Below are 23,032 nucleotides of genomic sequence, written 5' to 3' on the forward strand. Positions count from 1 at the left end.
CTGTTGCACCAGGCAGTATATCTGTTGCACCATATAACCAAACTGTTGCAGCAGATGAGTAATCTGTTGCAACAATACAAAACATACCACTTATCTTTTAAGACAGATGAATGGTTTGTTCAACATATCACACAACTGTTGTGACATCATCTGTTGCAACATATGAGTGATCTGTTGGAACAGTTAAATAATCTGTAGCAATGGTTGGGTAATCTGCTATGATAATACAAAACATATCACTCATCTATTGAGAAAGATAAATGGTCTATGCAACAAGTCACACATCTGTTGCAACACATGAGTGATCTGTTGGAACAGTTATCAACGTTCAATATTGTTTAGATTTCTTCCAACATAGGGTCGTCTATCGTGGCAGATGAATGATCAGTTGAAAAAATCAAGTCCTGAACTTTTCCTGTAGGAAGAGTTGGTAGAATTTTATCCAACAGGAGGTTCATCTGTTGCATCAGATCATTAATCTGATGGTTCTTCCATTGCACCAGATGGTTAATTAGTTGGATTAGATTTTTTATTCGAAGCTTAATCTGTTGCAATATATGGTAAAGTTGTTGCATCAGATTATTAATCTGTTGCATCAGAATTATAATCTGATGATTCCTCTGGTGCATCAGATGGTTGATCTATTGCATCATATAATGAATCTATTGCATCAGATGGTTAATATATTGCACCAAATGAGTAATCTATCGGAGGAAACAGTAGTACGATTTTGTTAAATAAAAAGCAACAATTTCACCATTTTTACCAAGAACAAGAACAGAACAAATCAAACCAAATTGTCCTTTTGTTTTTATAAACACAAACAATAAAAATTAAACTTCAAAAAAATACAACAAACAACAAAATATCATAATTCACTTCGAAAAGAGAAGAGAAGAGAAGAAATACCAAAAAATAGGGTTTTATTCAGACCGCATTTCAAATTAGTGCAACAAATATTGAAATTGTTAACCAATACTATAAGAGAAGTTGGCTCAAGTTTCTCGTTTTATTCCCATAAATTTTTACCTGTGAAAGAACAAAAGGACCGATGAAAAATTCGAAGCTGTTATGGCCGGAGAACTAGGCTGTCATGTCGATTGGAGTAAAAAAGGAACTCGAATCCCAACTATTTGTAGTCGGAGGTTGAAGTCGAGGAGGATTGAAATGAGAAATTTGTAGAACAGTTGGTTGGGAGAAAGTTGAGAGAAGCTGTCGAGAGAGGGATGAGAGACAGGTTGATTGAATTGAACAGGAAACTCGAAGCCCAACTATTTGTCGTCAGGGGTTGAAGGGAGAAATTTTGCAGAACTGTTGGTTGGGAGAGAGTTGAGAGAAGTTGTCGAGAGAGAAAAGAGAGTGGTTGATTTGGATTGAAGAGGGTGTGGGTTGGGTTGATTTATATTTTTGAAAAGATTAGAAAGTTTTGAAAATATTAATCAAGTCCACAATTAACTTGATCAAGTTTCCTAATAATGTTTGACCCTATCTGTAGGTCAATGTCACCAATCCTTCATTCAAGACTTAAAAGACACCTATCCTTCAATTTTCTCAAGTCACTTGACCATAAAGAGAGGGCCAATAATCAATACCACGACGATAAAAAATATTGTGTTTCCTTCAGATAAAATGAACCATCCTTTTTGTTGAAACATTTCAATCTTCAAATGTATTTTTCTTTTCTCACGACACCTCCTATCGTTCGTTTAATGACTGGTTCTATTTGCAATCTAAATGAAAAATGTAAGTCACTTGACAATAAAAAGAGTGTCAATAATCAATATCACGACGATCAAAAATCTGTGTTCTTTTCCCACGACACCTCCCACCCTTCGTTTAATAATTGGTTCTATTTGCAATCTTAATGAAGAATGTAAGTCACTTGAAGATAAAGAGAGGCCCAATAATCAATACCACAACGATTAAAAATGTGTGTTTCCTTCAGATAAAATGAACGATCCTTTTTGATGAAAAATCTCAATCTCCAAAAGTATTTTCTTTTCTCACGGCACTTCCCGCCCTTCGTTTAATGATTGGTTCTATTTGCAATCGTAATGAAAAATGTAGACGTACATTATTCATTAAACAGCGAGAGTATATATATACATATATTTGTGTGTGTTTCATTTGTTAAACGACATCGGGGAGGGTATAAAATCCACTCTGAATTCCCTTATTCCCTTCTCTTAATTACAATTACAAATACAATTAGCAATTGACAGACAGAAAAAAGACCCCTTTAATAAGATAAATTAAGGAAATTTTACATATATACCGACATGTTTATCCTTAATTACTAAAAACTCCAACATTTTTCAAAATCTCCTAAAATTCCAACATTTGACCTCTGATGATACAAGTTAATTACATTAGATGCATACTGTTGATACATGTATCTAATGTGATTAACTTGTATCACAAACAACAGTAGATACATATATTAGATACATGTAGGGTTAACTTGTATCTCAGAAATAGTAAAAAATATAAAATGTTGGGATTTGAGTAATTTTTAAGAAATAGAAAATTTTTAGAAGTTTAGATAGTTATGTTGTGGTTTTAGGTAATTTTTGCATAAATTAATCATCCATAGATATATAAACATTGACCCACTGTCAACATTATAATACACCAAAAATAAATAGACATTGCTAAAATTACAACATACATACTCAAATAGTACCCCTACCATAGAGAACTAATTGAAAGAAAAAAAAAATCACATATACTTATAATAAAATTAGCAATCCCTAAAATTGGTAATTAAGCAGACATACATCCAACACCATATCTAGTATTCGGAAAAACAAGAAAAAGTCCACTGCAAATAACTCCAACCATTAATGGAAAACTCCTCATAATTTCATCAAGTTCTTTTGCATGTCCAGGAAATAGACAAAGTGTCACTCTATGATCTGAAAATGCAATTGCTACAAACACCAACACAGACATCATTGCATGTACAAAATCTGTCAATCCCACAATGTACCTATTACACAAAAAGATGTAAAAGATAGATTAATTAACACAAGAACGAGATCGAATTTGACTCGTGAAATCAACTCACGATATTTACAAAATAAACAATATTTGTGATGGTAGAAGAATTCGTCAGTCCATCAGTAATTCGAACGTTGCATAACTGATGGAAGGAAAAAAACACGTCACAAATTTCGTCCACAATATTGAAGATTTTGCCATAAAACTGTCACAATTTAATGGTGAAACAATAGCTTTAAGGCGTGGAATCAAAACTCATTATAAAAAGAATAGCAATATTTTTTATGATAGAATCTGTCACAATCCACCACAAATTAGAAGTTAAAACCTGAAAAAAATTTGTGATGGACAATAAAACAGTGTCACAAATTTTGTCTATATTGATAAAATTCTACGTATAATAAAAGTGTCATAATTTTATGGTGAAAAACCTTTGGTCAGTAACATTTCGTCACAACCGTAAAACTGACACGATTTGTGACGGAAAAAAAATCGTCAAAACCATAAAATTGTCAAAAAATTGTGATGAAAAAAAATTCACAAATTGTGTTATATTGAATAATACTGTCGCAATTTGATGAATGTAACAGAAATATTTCGTCCCAATTTACAATTTGATGAATATAACGGAAATATTGCGTCCCAACAATAAATTGTCACGATTTGCACGAACAATTTTTTGTCACAACTATAAAAATGTCTCCATTTTTTTAATGAAAATCTATATTCAGAAATATTCTGTCACAATTTGTATTCGTGGCTAAGTGCGCTTTATTTCACAAATATTACAACAGACTATACAATACTAAAAAATTACCTTTCATCTTTTGGGATTTCGACACCAAGTCCAGTCTTGAAAACTTTCAATCCTCTTGGTGTAACAAAACCATAGTAAACTTTCCCATCAGGACCGCGAAAACTATCAGTAAAATGGAAGAAGAAGCATGACAATGTGCATAATCCAAGAAGTGTCAAAATCATAAATGTAGTAATTGGTGAACAATCCCCTTTACCAAATACTGATGGAAGTAACATTTCAAATGTTAATAATGTTCCTGTTGGTAGAAAATTCACAAGCAATGAAGTTTTCGAAAGTGTTTTTTGAACACCACTTGCCATTGCTCTACTTTTTTTGCCACCAATTGATGCTTGTTGAGGCAATTCTGGGATTGGAACATCTTCTGGTAAACTAGTAGGGTACATTGAAGACGAAGAATTATCGACGCGCTTTGATGCACTGTAGATTTTTATTCCAATTCCCTCACTACTTTGCTCCATCTTTTTTTATGAGAAAATGGTGAAGATTTGCAGAATAGGAATGAAGTTTTAATGGTTTTTCGGAAAAAAGATAAAACCAAAATTTTGGAGTATTAAGATATGTGATTATATATATGTGTTTTGTTGGTTTATTTACAGTTTTGGTCACTTACAACAATTTTTGAATTTTTTTAAAACGGTTAGTAACTGACTCTTGGCAACCATTGCCACATCTTTAAGAAATTTTTTAAATTGTAACTCCTTGACTAACGTAAAAGAGGAATCTTTGTTAAATAGACCTTTTAAGTCTATTTTTTAATTAAATAGACCATAAATTTTTTATTTAGTGAGATGATGCATTTTTAAGACAAATATATTTAGACCAATCGATTATCAATCCAACAGATGTATTATCTGTCCGATAAATATATAGACAGATCGATTATCAATTCGACAGATCTATTACTTGTCCGACAAATGAGAAAATAAAAGTAGGTCATTTTGCTAATTGAAAACTTGAAGAGGGTTAGACATTTTGCTAATTAGAAACTTACAGAGGCTTAATAGCTAAATTTTCTCACGTAAAAGTTAACCATCTTAATAACTGGAATTTGCAACTTAAAAAAAAAAAAAAAAAACAGTAACTGAAAAGTTCCATGTCCTACTTCAGCTTTTTCTTTTCTTTTTTTCTTTTTTCGTTTCAGGTGACACGAAGTATATGGTTGGTACAAGAAGTTTTTCGTGAATGAATTACAGGAGGTTTTTTCTCTTTTTGATAGGCTATAGGCGAAAAAACAATTACACCAACATACTCAGTATAGTCCCATAAAGTGGGGTCTGAGAAGTATACGAAGACTTTACCCCTACCTCAGAGGTTGTTTGCGATAGACAAGGGATGTTAATATGATAGAAATAAAACTTAGCGGACTGAGGGGTAAGAGACTGCTAAATGCTATACAACAAAAATGCACAACGAAAAGAAGGAAGAACTATCTGAACAGGAAACCATGTCGAGAAATGGCAATCTCAAAGGCTTCCATTCTTTCTCCTCGAGCAAAACCATTGCGATCATAAGATGAAATTTCATCGATGTTGAGACCAACACAAGTCTGCACTAGTTTCTCCCCAACACGCTCCGCTGCTTCCTGTAATCGTGAGAGGCAAAAGTCGAAGAATAGTTGTTGGAACAAGAAAAGATAGATTCTGAGATTCCCATCTTCAAATTAACCAATCCTAAAATGTGAATTACTCCAACAAGAAAGTCCAGTGTAATCCTATAAGTGCAGTACGGGAAGGGTAGACTGTAGAGTGTACGCAGACCTACCCCGACCTGGGAGGTAGAGACGTTTCCGGTAGAGCCTTAACAAAATAGTTGTCATAATATAATTATAAAAAAATTGTGTCAAATGTGTTGTAGATACTCACTATAGTGCTACAAGGTGGATCGCCCCGGATTGATTTTTGCAAAGTGCTTCCATAAAACAAGCACTTCTTGTTCTGGTCATCTATCAGTGTAGCATACAACTGTTTTTCTGAGCAGAAGACTGAAAGTCTTGGTTTTTCAGGAGTGCCATTAAACTGCCAAGACCAATGAGAAGTTTAATGATTATAATTAATCAATAAACATACACATATACTTTTTGTTGTGATTGAGTGAGCGAGCGAGCAAGTTTATGAAATGATTTTAGAGAACGATTAAGATCAAACATTGCATTTGGCAACGAAAGTGGAAAGTAGATCAAGAACACAGGATCCAGGGCATACTAACTTCACCAACATGGAACAAGCCAAAAAGGGTTTGAAAATGTAACAAACGCTTAATTCAAGAACAAACAGAGAACATGGAAACCTCAATAGCAAGCAGATTACAAAATTGAAATACAGCAACAATAGAACAGTAACTAAGACACGAGTAAGAAGAAGGATAGAGAGAGTAGGGAGGGCAGAAAGAGACATTCGAGAGGGAGAAACCAGAGAAGGGAGACGAGGGATTTCACACTTCACAATAACAATAACCTGCTTTAATTTGCCTCATATCCCGCTATTTAAATGTATTCTTCATATCATACAGTTCACACCTCCACAGGGGCAAATTCGTCAATTAGGTTCATAATAGAAAGCATCTTGCATCTTGGAACATGTCTGAAGATGTGAAGCAAGCTTAAGCCACGAGTTTACAAACGCAAGGGCAAGGTGGATGACAAGAGCAAAGGTACAAATCACATATTCCTAGTAGACATGGAGATATGCAATGTTTTAAATGTCGTGGTGTACGTAATAGGACATATGAGTGTCTTCATAGAAGAGCCATGTTGTCGAAGCCTGATGGTCCTTATGCAACAGGTTTTCACTTTCAGCATGGGAGGGTAATCCGTTAGGTTAAAAAGTCAAAGACATTGTTGTTTACTCCTACACAAATAGGCCAAGAAACCAATGAACTCTTTGCATTTACCTTATTCAGTTATGTACACTCGTTCTGTTTCTAAGCAGAAATGATCAATCATTGTACGATTTTTAAAGGTCAATTATATTCATCCCTTTCAAGTTAAAGCACTAAATGCATCATTCCCAAATCAAGTCTCCTATTAGTTTTTCCTGTCTGTCTAGTATTGACCTGGTCATTATAACAAAGTTCACATGCTCCCTCCATAGATTTTTACTTGTCTAGTATTGACTTGGCACACGAGCAACAAATAGAATGACAATTTTACCATAAATTCAATATTTTACGAAATGCATTGCAAAATGACTATAGTTAATAATAAGAATAAATAAGGAACTAAGTGATAAATTAATAGACAAGTAAAAGTGTGGTGTCGCCTAGTGATCAATGAAGTAGGTTGAAAACAATGACTTCTCGGGTTCAAATGTCAAACAGAGACAAAAATATTAGTAAGTGATTTCTTTCCATTTGTCCTAACAGTTACCCAGCACCTTACCGGTACCTGTCACGGGTAGCAGGGGAGGACCCACATAGGTTCAAGTAACCCACTTAGTGAAAAGTCTGACTCCACCACTGACTGGTAGGAAGGTGGTTAGTCGAGAAGCGTGAATGAGAGGTGGTAGGTATCCTTGGAATTAGTTGAGGCTGCACTACGGTTATCCAAAAATACTTGGACAACTATTTTTAGTACAGTAGAAAGAGGGAGTACCTTTTTTCTAATTCGCCTATTTCGAAGTTTAGCACTCTCAGTACGAGAATTAGTTTTATCTGTAGCTTGAATTACCAATAGCTTCATATTTAAGCCTACAAAAGATAATAATAGAAAGCTAAATACACAATTTAAAAAAAATATATAATTCCAAAAAACATATATGTAAAGTTAGAAACTTTAAAGCAATTGACAATAGAACTTACTTTTATGTTGGATAGTAAGAGTGGTATATGAGTGATTTATACAAATTCCAAATAAGTCGCAAGTCTTGAATTGTAGTGAACAAACATTACCCAAAGCCATTGTTGCCATTCTTTATGGAAAGGTTCCAAAAGTTTTCACTTGCTAAAATAAATTACAGCAGTACCATTTCACAAAATTGGGAATTTTGGTGATTAAAAATTGCTATGATTCATTGGGGAATTTAATCAAACAGATTATGTGCAATGTATACCTTCGTCTACATACAGGATACAAATGGAGTAATATTTATTTATGGACTCAATTAACGAGTATTGTGGGCTGGGCTGAATATAAGCCCAATATAAGAAAAAACATAAATGCATGATATTACATAAAATCTTGACTATTTTATTATTTATATTTTATCTCTATTTTTTAAAATAACGATATATATAAAATAGTGATATATTTGAAACTAATAAGAAATTTATTTAAGGAAATAATAGATTCTCTTTTATTCATTGTATTCTTTTATTTAAGGAAAGATATTTAATTTTTCTCTTTTTTTAGATTTAACTTAGGTGTTTTAATTATATTTCTCTTTTTTGTCTTTAATTATGAAAGATATATTTTTTTGGGTCTTTTTTCTCTTTTTTTGTCTTTAATTTTAGTCTATTTTTTTAGATTTAATTTTAATTATGTTTCAATTCTACTTTTAATCTTTTTTTTAAAATATTATTACTTTTGTTTCCTACACTGAGTACACCATTACCTTTCATTAAAAATACATGAATCACCCAATAATTTAAATAAATAATTGTATCTATCATATGAATCACCATAATACCATATATATGAATCACCCAATAATTGAAATAAATAATTGTATCTACCATACGAATCAACCATACGAATCACCATAATACCATATATATCACTCATTAATATCATATGAATCACCCAATAATTGTACCTACCATATGAATCACCATAATATAATATGTGTCACCAATTAATATCATATGTATCACCCGTTAAAAGCATACAAAATGTATCTATCGTATTAATCACCATAATACCCATATAATGATATCATATTTATCATTCATATGAATCACCATTAAAAAAATAAGCATGTATGAATAACTAAATAAATTTATATATGTATCAATAGATTTTTTTAAAAAAAATGGAAGAGATTTTAGGAGAGGAAACAAAAGTTGCATGCATTAATGGGGGAGAAAAAATTAGGAAGGAAGATGATTTAAGCATTAATGGAAGAGAAAAAATCAGAAAGGAAGATGATTTAGTTGTTGGGGAAGGAAATCTTGAATGAGTTAATGGTAGGATAAAAATAGGATGTGAGGTTTTCTTGATATGTATCAAGAGTAAAGTTGAAAAATGGAATTTTATGTAAATTTAAAAAAAATATATTAGGTAATATAGTCTCTTAAGTATGAAATTTGTGTAATTTATCACATAAATATACACCTTAGTTTATCACATTTATACAAATTCTCATCCTTACAAAGCAATTACAAAAATTTCAACTAATAGTGCATCTTCGTGGATGTATTGAAAGTTAATCATGTATCTTGATAGATTTAAAATCAGAAAAAAAATATCAAAAGTTAATTATGTATCTTTGCAAAGGAAAAAGTATATATCTTTGTTGGATCTATTATATATCTCAACAAACCCAAAATCAAAAAAAAAATATCCAAGCTAATTATTTATCTTTACAAAGGAAAAAGTATATCTTTGTTTGATATATTAGGAGCTAATTATATATCTCGACAGATCTAAAATCAAAATTTTCAGTAATTATACAAATATCAAAATTTTTTGTAATTAAGCACTAAACTATCGAGAGTTATGTTGTTCGTCTTAATATTTAGGAAAAATTACCTAAAAGAACAACTCAAGTTTCTAAACTACGAAAAATTCCTCCACTTCTAAAATATTATATATATCCCAATATTTACTATTTTTATTAAAAGTTGAGATACATCTTTAAACCTCCTATTCATACGTCGTTACTTTACCAAAACTTTCTTCCTCACTTTACGCCTTAATTTGAGCAGTAGTTTCAATCCAATTTCTCCCTCTAATTCAAACCTTTGAATTAAGGTAAATTTCTCTCCTAAAATCATATTCAATTTCTTCTAATCTTATTTTACGTTTTAAAAAAAAAATAAAAAAATTGCCCCTGCGTTTACAAAGCGATTCAGTGTTTTTGTTGAGCAAATTCTTTGATTATCGTTTTTTAGTCTACTTTATTTTGAATTAACATTATGAATAGAGATTCGGGACCATCTTTTAGTCTTAGATTTTCTCAATTAGAAAGTTTCAAAGAATATGAAGAAGTTGTAAACTTCGTTCCTAGTAGTTTTGACTACGAATTTGTTGGTTTTGATGAAAATTGATCCAAGCATAGAACGATCCACATACTATGAAGAAATTACGGTAAAAGCATGCCAAGAAGGATAAGAAAAAAGAAATTCATGGTTTTAAGAAAAGAGGATCTAACACTTCTAGAAGTATAGCTCCCGCTAAGTGAAGAAGAGTTATTGAAGTTATTTTCAGAGATGAGCTTCCAAAGGTATTTGCATGTTCTGGTATGTTGAATATTAAGCTGAGATACATATTCAGACTTGCATGATACGTTTTAAAATTTCTTGTTTATGTGATTCTTTGTTTATAATTTTATATGTATCTCGTATTTTTTTAAGTAATTTTGAAATTAACATAACAAGAGATACATGTTTATAAGATTATAGATACATATTGTATCATCTTGTATCAATTGTCTACTGTTAATGCATCTATATGTATCTCGTGTTGTTTATCTTTTATTGAAATAAGCATTACAATCCAAGGAGTGTGCACTAATAGTGGTGGCTGTGATATTCTTACAGTTAATGAAAATGTAGTCAGTGGAGAAACAAGACTGAAAATAATTAAGGGCGTGCTCAGCAATACGTTCATAGCTAGTAATTCAACTATCATTATCATCCTTGAAACGAGATATTCTATTATTTCGAAGCATATTAATGACTGAAAGATGGTAAAAACTTTTATTAGTATCACCATGAGATAACCAATTAATTCTAGACCAAAGTTTTCAGTAATCATCTTCAATACATAAAATAGAATTGTATTTCTCAGCGAGAGCCTTTTTTAAGATTATGAAGAAAACTACTAGAAGGGTAAGCTACAGAGCGTTGGGTATCAGATAGACGAGATAATAACCTTTGTTTTTTTTGAAGATCTCACCAAAGGTTGCATAACTCCATTTAGTAGATACTTACTTAAATTCTTGGGTAGCAGATATCCAAAAGATTTGTATTATTTGATCAATAATGATCCACTACAAGCTTAAAGGAAGGGTGGTGAATCCAAAACTTTTCTAGTTTAAGAGGACATTTGAGCAGGGTGGTTGGAAGGATTAATATAAATCAATAAAGGGCATTGATCTAAGTGGGTGTTAGGCAAATGGACAATCTTTGGGTTGGGGTAAGTCTTGAGCCAGTTATCCGTTGCAAAGACAGTCCGGCCTCTCTAAAATCACATCTATACCATTATTTTTACGCCTATGATTGGACCAAATATATCGCCTTCCCTTAAACCCAAGGTCACTGAGATTACAATTAGTAATGCAAGGCCCAAAAAGGGAGCTCGTAGTAGGATTAGCAGTTCTCCCACCCCATTTATCTTGATTACAAAGTTGTTCTTTAAAATTTCTAGCCACTAACCAAGAACCATTAATAAAATTATAATAATTAATGAGATTTTCTAGAAAGCCACACATTTAGAAAAGTCAGTGCTTATGCAAATAACGAAAAGTACCATGGAGAGGAGTTTGAAAGTACCCGAATCATGACATGTATTTCTTGGTCTCTACGGTGCTTACGAGTAACATGCACAATGTGCGAGTACCATATAAAAACAAGATCTCTCGAGTTACGAATAACGGGGGCTTCAATCATACCATCAAAAGCAAATTCGTCCTTAAATGAGCATGGTTTGTCATTTTAGTTTCTAATAAAGTAACTAAGCAAGGATTATGATTTCTAATTATTTTCTTAAGATTTATTTTAAGAGAGTCATTGTTAACGCCACGAGTATTCCACACAACAAAACTAGTGTCTTGATTCATGGGTTTAGAGAAATATTTGGGAAGGGATCATTATTGTTTTCCAGATTCGGCCTCATCGTAGGCAGTGGCGGAGCCACGTACAATTCAGGGGTTCATCCGAAAATTATATTATTTTTACATGGTAAAAAATATTTTTATGTATATATAGTAGATGTTGAACTCCTTTCGACTAGACCGTATATTTACTTCTGAGTCCTCAATGAAAAACCTAGCTCCGCCACTGATAGTAGGCACCATAATCACCACATTTTTTGCTAGGACTTGATTCACTATTGGACACAGCACAAAGGAGCATTTCACTAGGTTCGATGGACAGTTGTGAATATATTTTTTGTCTTCATTCTCTAAAAAGACCACCAGGGTCACCTATTTTAGGTTTGATATTTTGGTGAATGCAGTGCGATATGGGTTCCTTTCTAGAATGTACAATACCATGCCTGGAGCCTGCGGATTCATTTTTTAGATTGAAGAATAAGGGGCCAGAGGGATAGGAAATGTTTAGGGAGAGAAACGTGGAGTTGGGATGAATAGCGATGGCCCCGATTTCGTTGGAAGGGGCTGCCAAGGGAAGAATAACGACTGATTGGAGCTTATCTATAGGGGTGTGAAGAATGGGGTCTGAACAATATTTTTCATGTTTAATTTGGAAAGAGACTCAAGAAGTAGGATACGTTTCATATTTCTTGCATTATTTGAATAAAATCCGACATGGAGTTAGGAGTGACCTGGTGTAGATTGTTTGTTGTCCACATCTGGTTTACAAAATTCTTTAGCAATTTTCATACCCTCTGTTACAAGATGGGCAAGTTATCTCTCATTTTGGAGAACTACTAGTGATTTGGTTCCATTGACATCTAAAGAGAAGGTGGCTACATGACCTCGTAGCCCCATATCTATCCATGATAAGGGTTGGATGGGAAGTGGGTTTGGTGGAGTAGCATAAACGACCAGAGTGTTGGTGTCTTTCATAACTTGTTTGGGAATGTGAGGGGGGCTGAGGGGAGTTAGATTGATGTGTTGATGGAGGGAGTGGTGATGGGATTAATGTTTAAGACATTGTGAGCATAGGTGACTTGGGGAAGCTCTGTAAAGTCGTTGGAATAGAGAGGAGTAAACAATGATAAAAATCATTATATGAAGATTGTAATGGGTATTGATTGGTGGATAGAGTGGTATATATTAGGGGTGGAAAAAAGATTTACATGATCTGAGTTAATTTTTTGGCAAGGGTTGCCACTTGGCACTCTTTCTTCGCCAGTGTTCATGCATGTAATTGAAGGAGGAAGGCGTATCACAGATAATATCTTCAGGGATGTGAATATGTAAATTATTTTTTAATTGGGGTTGATGATTTATTATTTGGGAGGGCCTAAAAAGATGAATAATTTCAAAATAAGAACTTTTATTCTTCTTGTCGACAGTACTCTGGTATTGACAAGGGAAACAGGTGAGTGATTAACTTCATTACAAAGAGAATTAAATTTATTAGTTGACAGAAAAATCATGTGAGAACATATGTCAATTTCATGACAAGAAGAATCAGTGAGACTGGGAAGTGTAATAACATTTCAATGGAGTTAATGGGGGTGGGAGAATCGAAGGAGTATTTTTTAGGTAGGATGTAATAGGGTTAGAAAGTACCTTTTCTTGAACCTTTTTACCTGCTATTGTTGTCTTTTTCCTCCTAGGAAATTACACCATATTTCAGCCATCATGTGTAGAAGAAGCATGCGACTTTGATAAAGGAGCTGCAGTTTGAGTCTCTGGATTTTTCTTTGTGGGGTCTGAATATTTTTATCCCTGCTCAGAGATTTTTATGGAAAGAGCAATCCTTTTGTGTGTGTCCTAGTCTCCCAGAATTCTTGCATAAAAATCCTTAGACCTCGTATATTATATGTTGCATGTGTTCGCCTATTTGAATCCAGTTAGGGACAAAATTTTCAAAGGATATTTGAATACATAACCGCGCATATCGCCCCCTTAAAGTAGAGCTGGTACATGCATCAATTTTTAAAAGCTTCTCTATGGAATTTCCAACCTTTTGAAGAAGCAAGCTATCATAGAATTTAGTGAAAAGTCGAGGCAGACAGATCCATTTAGCTAAAGCAGACAAGGTCTATTTATTGGGATTAAAATTTGGAACTTTTTTTTGGACGGAGAGATAGCGGCCATAGGCAAATCAAGAACCATTATTGAGAACTAAATTCATGTCTTCTAAGTTAGAGAGGCAATAATCGGAGCCTAAATCAATAAGCGAAACTTTGTCCTTAATGAGGAAATGCTTTAGGGGGGCATAAAGCTGTTGAGTTTATTGCTGAAAGAGTGATAACTTTTATGACATTGGAAAGTTCCTTAATGGAATCTGCAGTCTCAACGGAGGTTGGAATAACCTCATGCTCCCCGATGTCAGTGTTCAAAATTATATTATCTGCTAGCAGCATAGCTTTAAAGGTAGATTTCGATAAATCATCCGAGGGCTTTAAGGAATTTTCACAAGGGGGATTCATCAAGTGGAGCAAAATTTTTATGAATTTTTAGACAGAAGGTGGAGAGAAAAACCAGAGAGAGTTTCCCTGGTGTTTCTATTTGTTACATACATATCTGTAAAATTTGATTCGAAAATCAATGACTTGAAGGTCTTATTCAAATCGGAGCTAAAGTAACGATATCTTGATTTCACTCTTCCTTTCGTTTATTTAATTATACTGGACATAAGGTCATTGATTGCAGGGGCCCAGCATAAGCTACTCTTTTTGTGATGCAGATAAATTTTGGAGAGTCAATCAAATTTTTTGTATGCTTTTTAAGTATTTTTAATTGTTGATCATAATGATATAAAATACTTTTTTTATATTGATTTTACATAATATATGTTACTTTTGTCGTTTTAATTTATGTGACACTGATAAAATTTTGAGGGCGCGAATTTCGGCAGAGAATTAGGGCCAGTTTGGGTCGTTAGTGTAGGGAATTACTTGGAGGGGGTTTTATTCCTGTTATGATTCCGTCTTTCGTGTTTCATGTTTTATTACGAATCTGTGTGCTTTCCTTTGCTTTCTCTGTTTTATATTACTTATGGGTGCCGTATTTATGATATGTAATCTGCTTCTGTGCTTTACTATGTGTTTGTGTGGCATCTCGTGTCTTGAGCCGGGGGTCTATCGGAAACAGCCTTTCTACTTCATCAGAGGTAGAGGTATGGACTGCGTACATCTTAACCCCCCCCCAGACCCCACTAGGTGGGAATACACTGGGTTTGTTGTTGTTGTTGTTAAGCTGTTAATTATTATGATTTATAATATTTTTACATAACTTTTAAATAATAAATGCTACTCTCTCTGTCTTAATTTATGTAACACTAATGAAATTAAGAGTGTCAATCAATTTTTTTACATATATTTTTATACATATTTTTCTTTGTTAATTATTGTGATTTATAATATTTGCTACTAATTAATTTTCAAATAATATATGTTACTTTCGCTGTCTTACATAACCGCGATAGTATTCGGAGAATACATTAAAGTTTTTATATGTCATTAAATATTTTAAGTGTTAATTATCGCGATTTATGATACTTTTTACATCATTTTTAAATAATATATGTTACTTCGTTTATCACAATTTATGTAGCACTGATAGAATTGAGAGTCAATCAAATTTTTATATGTTCTTAAAAAATTTTAAATCGTTAATTATTGCAATTTAATTTAATTTTATGTAATTTTTAAATACACATTCAATTTTAAAATAAGACAAATAAATTAAAATGAAGGAAATAAGAAATTATAAAAAGAGATGATGAAAGCCAACAGATTATTGCAGTTTAAAGTAATTTTAAAATATATATTAAATTAAAATATAAGATAAATAAATTAAAATGAAGTAAATAAAAAAAATAGAAAGAAGAGTCGGCGCTAGCTGGCATGACGTGCAACAGCTTCCCACCGCCCTTCTATATAATGGAAAAATTATTGTTTCTTTATACGGTCACATGATAACACAATTATTATTATTTCTTTATTACTTTACTACTATATTTCTTTTCTACTATATAGAAGAGCTCGTTTAGGGATGACCAAGGGTGTGGCTGTAAACTTTGAAGGGTAAAATGATAAGCTTGTTTTTTAAACCAAACCACGTGCTTTCTTTTTCCTTCTAGATCTTTCCCTTTGTCTCTGTCTCTCCGCACACAATCGTACAATTCTTCCTCAAGCTCTCAAACACCAACTCTAATTTTGGATCCAAATAACAACAACAACACTAACTTCTAAGATATGATACTTGTTGGTTCACTATTTTTCCGTTATTTCTATGTCTTTAAACGGTGATCGATAAAATGATTCAAACGATGGTACTAGAAGTGACCGGTCTACCTAGATCTTTACAAGGCTACGATCTCTTAGATTAGATCGATTCAGCCGGGTTGGGCGCCTACCTTGGAAGTTGTACTCTGCTGAAGATTCCTTGACATCATTCGGGCTGATGCCACCCGGTTGATCAGGTTGAGATATCCTGGAGTTGTTCATGTACTCCAGGCACTTCATGAGAGTTAAAATTGTATGGATGGTCACAAAACTTTATTTGCTTTAGCTGCTAATGCTTTAAGGAATTCGGACACGATTGACAAAGTTCCTAAGAAGCCTAAAGGAATAGTAATTATCTTTTCCATAATAAATCATGTAATTAACTGCTAATCTATGTGAATGTTTTTTTATGAAAAGTTTGGACTTTAATAGTGTTATGATGATTTGAGGTGGTGCAAGTGTCTGATTTTAATTTTTGAGTTAGTGCGCGCAAGCTGGTCCGAACACTAGCTTATAAAAAAAAAATTGATTTATTACTATAGATTTTGAGTTACAATGATGTGATGATAACAAAACTATCTCTAAACTACTTTGGAATTGATTTTTAGATAATTGAGCGACTAAACGTGATGGTTACATTGAGGTTTTATCACAGAAAAAGAAGGCAACAAACTCAACAGAGAAATTTAATAATTATCGTGTTGTGAGAATGTTACCTAATTAGTATTTTCTATCATTTCCTTTGTAGATACTTCACTTTTAGTATTGAAAATTTATGTGCTGATCTTAGTCTTGTGCTATACTTTAAATAGATCATTGGATCTCTGATCCTTCGCCATGTACCTGAGGAAGTCTTTCGAAGGGGATGTTTACATCAATATGAATCTACAATTAAATGTAATCTCTCTCTTCCCCACTCTATTGTATACCACTGCGACATAGGAGTAATTTAAACTTGGTCTTTTTAAGTCGGACATAAATTTATGTATAAAAAATCAAAAAATTATAACTACTACTTAGGTTGAACGCCGTAGAATTTAAATCTTAGATTTACATCTATATATTAACTTAGGCAATTAAAGTTCAACTTGATCTTTAGCTAACATATATCAATGTAATAGTTCAATATTCTTCGGATATACTGCTCACAAAAATATTAAAGAATCTTAAAGGTTGAGCTAGTATAAGGGAGGATCAAAATTTTTGATAGTTTCACAAGGACATTTTAGATATTTCACTTTTTTGATTGAGTGAATCAAGAGAATACACATGACAATTGATGGTGTTCTTTTGTTAAATATTTTTATTTTTATCCTTATTTTTCTTTTTGTTAAGATAATTTTCACATATTTGTAATTGGTCTCTTCTTACCTCTTAATAAATTATCTTTTAATTAAAATTTTCTTCATTTTAAATTAATAATCACTTTTGCTAAAAGAATGTTCAAAATAACTTTTCATATAAAATTAAAATTAGTAATAATTTTCAACTATACTCTTATAGTCAATATTGTTCAATTCTTTAAAAAAACATATAATAAATAGGATAACTTAATCAATAATAAACAGTACACTACCTTTACTATTTTTCTTCGTGGACATGAGAAAAGATAAATCAATAATTAAAATAGGGAGAATATTCCTTTAAAGGGAGTGTAAAAACTAAACACGGCAAGTAGATGGACCGAATGGAACAATCTTTTAATGTAATTTAATTATTATGTAATATCCTTAAAGGTCACTATTAAGTTAGTTTACGTAAAGCCTCTAAATTTAGGTTGTAACAATTTTTTATATACTTGAAGTAATTGAAATATTTTATTATACTAGATTGAAAAAAAATGAATTTTGCAAAAACTCTCATCACATGAAATTATAGGTAAAAATAAAATAATAAATATTAAAATAAATTTATTTTTATCTTAAACTGAGAAATTACGCACCCACAAAATCATTAAAATATCAATATTTTTTATTTTTGATCATTATTTAATTGTCATTATTAAAATATCATTATATTATTATTTAAAATATTGAATTATTTGTGGCCTTTTGATTTCTAATATTCTGATAATGCTTTCTTCGCACGGAGAAAAATTTATTTAAGACTATCCAATTATGTGATTAAGAACTTTAATAATTATAAAACTTATCAATAAAATACATTTAATATATCGGTCATTAGATTATCCTTATTGTTGTTGCTGAATATCTCATCCGTACCATCTTCTCTTATGTTAATTATAGAGTTAAAAAATATAATATAATATAAATTATATTTTTTAAATTTAAATTATCATTTTTATATCTTTGAGCTTGGACCCGAATTTAACACGAATATATGAAACTAGTACGCTTATATGATAACATAATCTTTAATTTTCAAGTCAAATTAATATTCTTAATCCTCGTAACAAATTCAAATAGCAGTGTTTTCAAACAAACACTAATCATGATGGAATAGAAGACAAATATCGAAAAGAGATATTTTTCTTTTTTTGTTGCTATTGTGTGTGTTTAACAATTTGAAAAGTTCAATCTTCATTCCTTTAATGAAAATTTTTGCTATTGTGTATATTTACGATTTGACAAGTTCAATGGTGCTAGACCATAGAATAAGAATAAGACTCACCAGTACTAGATCAAATCCCTCAAAAATATCTGCCTCCACCATTCCAGATAAACATTTAATTAATCGAATAAAAAAAAAAATCAACAAACAAAAAACTCTTTCAAACTCCCCCATTACACAATTCCAGAACCTTCCACACCTTTCTGTAACTTTCTATTCCCCCATTATAATTTCACTTCTTCGCTTCCCTGAAAATTCTCTATTACAATTACAAAATTCTCTTGAAATATACTCTTCAATTCTTGAAGTATCTTCAATTTCAATGGCTTCAGAATCATCATTAACAGAAAGTTTAATGAGTTCAAGTAACAGAGAAGGCCTTTCATTGTTTTTACCATTCATATTAGCCATAACGAACACTCGAATTTCACCATCTTCAATTCAGGATTCATCCAACCCAGAAGAGGAAATACGAGGATCGACAACCCCATCGGATCAGTTTTCCGATCGGATAATCCTGGTAAATCCAGTGAGTCAAGGAATGATAGTAATGGAAATGGGAGCGTCATCTCCGACGTTTGATTCTATTGTCAGTGAACTGATCAAAGAAGGTCAGCCACCAGCTTCGAAAGCGTCAATAGAGGAACTTCCAACTGTTGATGTTCGTGAAGAGGATGAAAAAGATGAATGTGTTGTGTGTTTGGATGAGATGGGAGTTGGTGAAGTAGTGAAGGAAATGCCGTGTAAGCATAGATTTCATGGAGATTGCGTTGTAACGTGGTTAAAGAGTCATGGATCATGTCCGATTTGTAGGTATAAGATGCCGGAAGAAGAGAGTGATTTGAATGACGAGAAGGAAAATGGAAGGCGAAGGAGGGAGATTTGGATGAGTTTTTCTGTTGGAAGTGAAAGGAGAAGTGCTAGTTCTAGTTCAGAAAATGATCAGCATGTTGCACCAGAAGCATAGTGGATTTTTTTTAAAATTCTTTATAAAAGAATTAGTTTTAAAGTTTTCAGTTTGTTCGTTTCAGAATAATATTTGTACAGAGTAATGTTAATTGGTTTGATGGTGAAATGGATTTTTATTTTTCATGTTCAATCATACATTTGTTCCCTGAGACATTAGGTTACTAGTGATATTGTTAGTGATATTGTTGGAGCTTGAAGTTTTGACAAATGACAATATGAATGAAAAATTGGGAGTTTGAATGAAATAAGTTGATATATTTAGTGTAATTGAAAACTTCAATTTATGATCATATGGAGAATAGAATAAGTTAAATTTAATTTAAATACTTGATAATAAAGAAAAACTGGGAGTTTTATGTATATGTTGAAAAGTAGGAGAAATATTTTGAGTGCTGATTTTAAAGAGTAAGTAAGAGTTGGAATTAAAGTAAGTCTCACAGACTATGAGAGTTTAGATTAAAGGGGAGTTTAAAATAAAAAATGATTTTTTGAAGAGTAGTGTTTAAATAGAAAATTTATTGATTCACGCACTTATAAAGCATAAACGATAGATTAATTTTATGAAGTATTACTCAATCATTGAAGAAATATATTAAAGAACTTGATTTTAAATATAAATCATTGTGTTTGAACTATTGATGTAATATTAGTTTTAGTGTGTTATAAATTGAATTAGGAGTCAGTTTTGAGTTGGGGAAAATTTAAAGACTTTGGGAAAGCATATCTTAGGAGGTGTGTGTAGTTAGGAATTAGAGTTTATAATTCTTAATTGTTGAGTTATAGGGATTAGAGTTTATAATTTCTATTTGTTGGTGATAAGAGTTTTGTAATTAGTGGTTGTTGAGGTAATTTAGTGTAGTTGGGGTTAAATCTTGTAGAGGTACAGGTCGTGATTTTTTACATCTTTTTGAGTTGGGTGTTTTCCACGTAAAAATTATTGTATTTTTTACTTTCTGTTTACTGTTTCTTTGAAATACGTCAGGCAACACATTTTATCGATAAGCAAAAATTAGATGAAAATAAGAAAATCAGTAAGGCATGAATTCTTAATAAGTGGTATCAGAGTCAGGTTGTCTTAAAAAGGGTTAGCACCTAAAATAAAGATCAATATGATAATTCTGCACCACCTACTGACTACTACAAAGGACAAGACATTAATAGATCTCCATTGTTCAATGGACAGTAATACTTAGGATAAAAAGAAAGGTTGAAAGATTTTCTTCAGGCTGTTGACTACAAACTCTAGAATAGAATTATTGATGGACTTCAATACCCTATGAAGAAGGATGCTGGAAACAAGGATGTATTAAAAGTTAAGAGTGAGTATGATAAGATCGACTTTAAGATGCTTGAAAAAAATGCAAAAGCTAAGTATATTCTTATTTGTGGACTTGGACCAGATGAATATAACAGGATCTCAAGTTGCACCACTACAAAACAAATTTGGGAGACTCTTGCAAACGCATATGAGAAAAACATGAATACCTTAGAGCAAAATAAAGGAATTAAGGATAAGTCAATAGCATTGAAAGAGTCTGACAGCGTAGAATCAGATCTGGATAATAGAAAGCTTACCGAGAATTTCAAAAGGTATTTTAAGGAAGGAAAGCGACAGAACAAGAGAGGAACGACTAGAAGGTGTTGTACCAACTATAAGTCTCAAATTGGTTGTTTCAAGTATGAAGATACAGATCACATGATCAGAAATTGTTCATTGTGGGAAATTAAGCAAAAAAATGTAAGAGCTGAAAAAGAGAAATCTTACTTCAAAAGAAAGGAATCATTTTCTACGATGGCTGCATAGGGACCAAGCTCAGAAGAATCTGATGATGATGGAGTTGATGAAAGTGCACTTATGGTTATAGATGACTCAAACATGGAAGAAAAGAAAGTAAAATCTGAGGTAAGTATACTTGATTTTAAAGATAAATTGCATCTTTGTTCTAAGAAAAGACTAATTCCCTTGATGAACACATTGATTGATGATTTTCACGAGCTCACATCTGAAAGGGATCAGTTATTCAATGCTTTTTCAAGTCTAAAATTTAATTACATTGATCTTGAGACTTGCAAAATGCCATTGATACAGAAAACTGCACCCTAAAGGAACAAGTTAGTCAACTTAGTTCATCAAACCTAGATCTAAAATCAGAAATCTTAAAGTTGTCAATTACTGAAAAAGAAAAAGGAGCCATGAGTGAAATCAACAAAGAATTGAGTATGAACTTAAACAAAGAAAAGATGAATTGTTTTGTCAAAGAGAAAAGGTTAGAAAGCTAACTCAAGAAAACTCTAAGATAAAACTTGATCTTGAAAGAGCTAACCGATGGACTAAGTCATCTAGAATTGTTAATCATCTAAGTAGTAGGACTCAAAATGAGAAGTTTGAAACATGTTTTCACAAAGAAACTATTTCCTACAAAGATTTATGTTATATTTGTGGAAAACTAGGACACCCAACCACTGAATGTCATGTTGCTGTCAAAAGCAGATCCAGCAATTTAAATCTGGCAAATAAACTATCTCTGACCAAGAAAAGGATAACTAAACTTGGTCAGAGAAACAAGCCACGTAACCTGTTGCCTGCATAGGTTAGAAGAAATCTGATTTATCTATTTACTCATAAGAAATGATTCAAACTTGTCTGGGTGCCTAAAGTTAACCCCTAACTTGTTTTGCAAGTAAGAGTGAAAGGAGGCAAGCAAAATTTGTGCATAAATAAAGCTTGCTTAAGGTATAAGATTAGAAGAAAATAAAGTTTCTTTCACTCACCACATTTAAAGGGGGAATGGGTCATTTGAAAAATGATCAGATTTGTAGTGCTCGTGTAAGAGAGAAGCAAGAGAGATTTAAAAAAAAATAAAAAAAAGGATGACTGTGAAACTGATGAGCATACACAGGAACTTATTGTACCACCTGGTTCAACTGTTGTACAGACTGAGGGCATATTGACAGGGGAAAAAACAAATCAAGAAATTGAGGCATCAATAACACCAACACAAGCTGATGATAATTTTGTTGGTAATTCATAAGAATTGGTGTTGTCACAAGAACCTTGAGATATCTCATGGGAATCAATGGCTTGAGACTATGGTATTCAAATGAAAGTAATTTTACTCTTGAGGGCTATAAAAATGTTGATTATGTGGGTTACTTAATTGACTGGAGAAGCACCAAAGACACTAAGTAGAGAGCATTTTGTAAGGAATAGGTTAGACTTGGGGATGATTAAAATTGCATGAACTCCCCCCAATGATTGACTAGAATAATCATTTTTCTTTTAAATTTTATTAGCTAAAAAGTTATTCTATTCAGTCTTGCGCATTTAGTTATGTGTCCCAATTTCAAATTTTGGACTTTTCTAACCTAATTTTGTATTAGATTGTGCAGAAAAATAGGTACAAACAAGCAATTGTGACCACAAAGTTCTT

General features: G+C 32.2%; 3 protein-coding genes across 3 annotated transcripts; 1 reads left to right on the forward strand and 2 right to left on the reverse strand.

Annotated features, from left to right (window-relative positions):
- Positions 1-2,596: 2,596 nt before the first annotated feature.
- On the reverse strand, positions 2,597-4,796 carry LOC107869750 (protein DMP9-like). The gene is made up of 2 exons (XM_016716203.2): positions 3,818-4,796; positions 2,597-2,989 (listed from the first exon to the last, which is right to left on the reverse strand). Exons 1-2 carry the CDS (start codon positions 4,276-4,278, stop codon positions 2,764-2,766), a joined length of 687 nt encoding a protein of 228 aa, XP_016571689.1. The 5' UTR covers positions 4,279-4,796; the 3' UTR covers positions 2,597-2,763.
- Positions 4,797-4,918: 122 nt separating this feature from the next.
- Positions 4,919-7,758, reverse strand: LOC107868100 (50S ribosomal protein L18). The gene is made up of 4 exons (XM_016714679.2): positions 7,616-7,758; positions 7,410-7,504; positions 5,683-5,835; positions 4,919-5,402 (listed from the first exon to the last, which is right to left on the reverse strand). The coding sequence occupies exons 1-4, from the start codon at positions 7,722-7,724 to the stop codon at positions 5,247-5,249; spliced, it is 513 nt and encodes a 170-aa protein (XP_016570165.2). The 5' UTR covers positions 7,725-7,758; the 3' UTR covers positions 4,919-5,246.
- Positions 7,759-18,714: 10,956 nt separating this feature from the next.
- On the forward strand, positions 18,715-19,731 carry LOC107868099 (E3 ubiquitin-protein ligase MPSR1). Its single transcript, XM_016714675.2, has one exon. The coding sequence runs from the start codon at positions 18,955-18,957 to the stop codon at positions 19,597-19,599; it is 645 nt and encodes a 214-aa protein (XP_016570161.1). The 5' UTR covers positions 18,715-18,954; the 3' UTR covers positions 19,600-19,731.
- Positions 19,732-23,032: the final 3,301 nt, after the last annotated feature.

Source organism: Capsicum annuum, chromosome 11, assembly GCF_002878395.1.
Source record: "Capsicum annuum cultivar UCD-10X-F1 chromosome 11, UCD10Xv1.1, whole genome shotgun sequence".
NCBI classification, from domain to species: Eukaryota; Viridiplantae; Streptophyta; class Magnoliopsida; order Solanales; family Solanaceae; genus Capsicum; species Capsicum annuum.

Bases quoted from the DNA above. Each gene is read 5' to 3' on its own strand.
- LOC107869750 (XM_016716203.2), bottom strand. From the start codon at position 4,278: ATGGAGCAAAGTAGTGAGGGAATTGGAATAAAAATCTACAGTGCATCA. The intron at 2,990-3,817 runs GTAATTTTTTAG...TTTGTGTAATAG, and splicing joins GAAATCCCAAAAGATGAAAG to GTACATTGTGGGATTGACAG.
- LOC107868100 (XM_016714679.2), bottom strand. From the start codon at position 7,724: ATGGCAACAATGGCTTTGGGTAATGTTTGTTCACTACAATTCAAGACT. The intron at 5,836-7,409 runs GTACTCCCTCTT...TGGTCTTGGCAG, and splicing joins ATAGGCGAATTAGAAAAAAG to TTTAATGGCACTCCTGAAAA. The intron at 5,403-5,682 runs GTGAGTATCTAC...TCACGATTACAG, and splicing joins ATCCACCTTGTAGCACTATA to GAAGCAGCGGAGCGTGTTGG.
- LOC107868099 (XM_016714675.2), top strand. From the start codon at position 18,955: ATGGCTTCAGAATCATCATTAACAGAAAGTTTAATGAGTTCAAGTAAC.